Here is a 3,378-nt window from a genome sequence, read left to right as displayed (position 1 = left end):
TCGGCCATGTCAGGAAGACAAAGCCGAACCTCACCAAGCTGGAGGATAGGAGCACACCCATGGTGTTCTTGGGCTACGCGGAGAGTACCAAGGCATAACGGCTCTATGACCCACACAAAGACAAGGTGCTTGTCTCACGCGACGTCGTGTTCGACGAGGAGGTGGCTTGGGACTAAAGTAGTCTGGGCACGGGGAAGCTGGCGGCTTCACCAGCACCTTCGTCATCGAGCACTTGGTCATCCACAGTGGTGGAGACATTGGGGAAGAGGTGCCAAACATTCCAGGAGGAGTGCCGAGCACTCCGGTGGTGGAGCTGAGCACTCCTGGAGCAGTGCTGAGCACTTCGGGAGGGATGCCGAGCACTCTAGAGGAGTGTCGAGCACTCCTGGAGGGATGCCGAGCACGCTAGGAGTGGTGCCGGGAGGTTCTGCAGTGGTGGCGACCACTCTAGGACGGGTGCCAGGCACTCTCGTGGTGGAGCCAAGACATCTTGCAGTGATGCCGACCACTCCAAGACTGAGACTGGGCACTCCTACAGTGTGGCCGAACACTGTAGGAGTTATGACGAGAAGTCTAGAAGTAGTGTCGAGCACTGAACCTAGAGTGCTGAGCACTTCAAGTACTATACCGAGCACTCTGGTAGAACAGGGAACTCCATCGATGCCAATCGAGTTTGCCTCACCTCCAAGTGACATCACTAAGTTTGTGGATGCCTTCCATGAAGGTGAGAAGGTGTGGTTCCATAGGCTGAATGACATCGTCGGTGGCACAGGACCCTTAGGACTGGCTGGTCGGCTGCTCAATGACATAGAGCTGCTACTAGTCAGTGCAGACTAACCACCCATGTTTGCGCTGGCCGAGCGGGATGGAAACTAACGACGGGTGATGCTAGAGGAGATGAAGGCGATCGAGGAAAATAGGACTTGGCAGCTCATCGATCCACCTCTAGGATGCCGTCCGATCAGCCTGAAGTGGGTGTACCAAGTCAAGCAGGACGAGCTCGATGCCATTGTCAAGCACAAGGTGTGCCTAGTCGCCCGAGGCTTTGTTCAGCGTGAGGGCATAGACTTCGAGGAGGTCTTTGCGCCAGTAGCGCGCATGGAGTCGGTCCATTTGATACTTGCCTTAGCAGCAGCAAAGGACTGACACGTCCATCACTTGAACGTTAAATCGGCCTTCCTCAATGGCGAACTGGTGGAAACGGTCTTCGTCAGGCAACCTCCAGGTTTTGCCGTCAAGGGAGAAGAGCACAGGGTGCTCCGACTGTGCAAGGCGCTCTACGGGCTGCGGCAGGCCCCATGAGCATGGAACGCCAAGCTTGATGCCACGCTGGACGAGCTTGGGTTTCAGAGGTGCGCAACCAAGCATGCGCTCTACATGCAGCGACGGGGGAAGGAAGAGCTCGTTGTTGGTGTGTATGTGGATGACTTGATCATCACTGACGCACGCATAGAGGACATCAATAGCTTCAAACATGAGATGTTGGCTCGTTTTCGAATGGGTGATCTCGGCGCACTCTCCTACTACCTTAGCATCGAGGTGAAACGGGGGAAGGAGGAACTCACGCTCGGTCAGAGCGCGTATGCCTCCAAGCTATTGGAAAAGAGCGGCATGACTGAGTGCAAGCCATGCGAGACTCCGATGGAGGAGAAGCTGAAGCTGATGAAGGCCAGCACCACGGCGAAGGTGGATGCGACACTCTACCGAAGAATCGTCGGTGGTCTACGCTACCTAGTCCACACAAGGCCAGACATTATGTTCACCGTGGGCTACGTCAGTCACTTCATGGAGGATCCCAGAGAGGATCACTGGGCTATGGTGAAGCGGCTACTGTGCTACTTCAAGGGAACAGTGGATCATGGGATCATCTTCCCAAGGACTAGCGGGAGTAGGCTGCAGTTCACTGTGGTCAGCGATGTAGACATGGTGGGGGACATCGACGGGCGACGGAGCACCTCTAACATGCTCGTCTTCTTCGGGTCGGCCCCAATTTCATAGCTGTCACTAAAACAGAAGGTGGTGGCGCTATCTACGTGTGAGGCAGAGTACGTAGCGGTGGCCACAGCAGCGTGCCAAGTTGTGTGGCTACGCTGGCTGCTGGGTGAGCCGACCGGTGTGGAAGCTCACCCACCAGCACTGATGGTGGACAACCAGCCCGCCATCGCCCTCGCGAAGAATCTGGTTCTACACGACTGGAGCAAATACATCGATGTGAAATTTCACTTCCTCAGGGACTGTGTCGATGGAGGGCAGATCGTCATCGAGTTCGTCGAAACTGGTCGACAACTCGCGGACGTCCTCATCAAGGTGCTCGGACGACTTTGACTCATGGAGCTAAAGGAGATGATCAGCATGGAGGGGTTACAAGGGTTAGCAGTAGGATTAGGGAAAGATTGTTAGATAATCTACTGCTACCTTGTGTGAACACAGCAAGGGAAGGCGGTGCTGAAAAGACCCCCTGCTGTGATACTGTAGCCGCTGCAGGTGCAGACGTCGCACGGCTCACCTGCAGCACTGTAGGCACATGCAGTGGCCGACGTAGAGTTAGCCATGTATGTTATCTAGTTACTGTTATAGCATGTGCGCTATAGTAGGACTAGATGGATAGAATTGTATAAATAGACTACCACGACAACCCAGTAAAGAGAGCTCAGATTTACCATCTCACAGATAGGAATTCGGTCAACGCTGGTGTCTTGTATTGTGTGTGCATGCTCTGTTCTTCATTCTTCTTCTAGCTTAAGCCATAGTGTGTGGGGACAAACAATGCTTGTTCATGGTCGGCATAGCTAGTGGGTGCTCGACAACACTAGCGGGTACTCGGCAAGACTGGTGAGTGGTTCCCTCATCTGAGCCGGTGATCCTATGGGCCAACATGCACCGGTGGAGTGGCTGGCCAGGACCGCCGTCGCCTCCGCCTTCTTCTTCTACGTTGTTCGTTGTTGCCAGCCAGGGTAGGGCATGGTGCCGCTACCGGTTGGACAAAGGGAGCCACCGACATTTGAATGGGATAGGTTAGGGTAGGCCTATGAGCCCCATCAATGACCACCAGCGGCTCGACAATCTCCAAATCCATCTCCGTGGGGATGCGTTCAGGGCAATAGCTCCAAGCCACAACCCAGAAAACATCTCGATGAATGGCTGTGACAGGGTGGGCAACATATCATTGATCCAACAGAAGTCATTGAGTAGCTGCTCTGCCGTCGCCATTTCCCAAGCATACGCCGGGATACCGCGCAACTCAACATCGATGGCAAAAGGCAGGGTCGCCGCTGTCGAGCATAGGAAGCGAGTCCAGCGCATAACGTGCAGTCGAAAGGATGGGGAGATGATAGGATGGCCGCCGTTGAGGACCCTCTCCATAGCCTCCTCACTTGG

At 54.8% G+C, this 3,378-nt stretch overlaps 1 protein-coding gene across 1 annotated transcript; it reads left to right on the top strand.

Annotated features, from left to right (window-relative positions):
• Window positions 1–1,497: 1,497 nt before the first annotated feature.
• LOC136524316 (uncharacterized mitochondrial protein AtMg00810-like) lies at window positions 1,498–1,998 on the top strand. The gene has a single exon (XM_066517735.1). It carries the CDS (start codon window positions 1,498–1,500, stop codon window positions 1,996–1,998), a length of 501 nt encoding a protein of 166 aa, XP_066373832.1.
• The last annotated feature ends 1,380 nt before the right edge of the window (window positions 1,999–3,378 follow it).

Source organism: Miscanthus floridulus, chromosome 18, assembly GCF_019320115.1.
Source record: "Miscanthus floridulus cultivar M001 chromosome 18, ASM1932011v1, whole genome shotgun sequence".
NCBI classification, from domain to species: domain Eukaryota; kingdom Viridiplantae; phylum Streptophyta; class Magnoliopsida; order Poales; family Poaceae; genus Miscanthus; species Miscanthus floridulus.
The sequence above is the reverse complement of the archived record's forward strand: the minus strand, read 5'-3'. Positions and strand labels throughout refer to the sequence as shown.

Excerpts from the sequence above, each read along its gene's own strand:
- LOC136524316 (XM_066517735.1), top strand. The coding sequence starts at position 1,498 with ATGGGTGATCTCGGCGCACTCTCCTACTACCTTAGCATCGAGGTGAAA.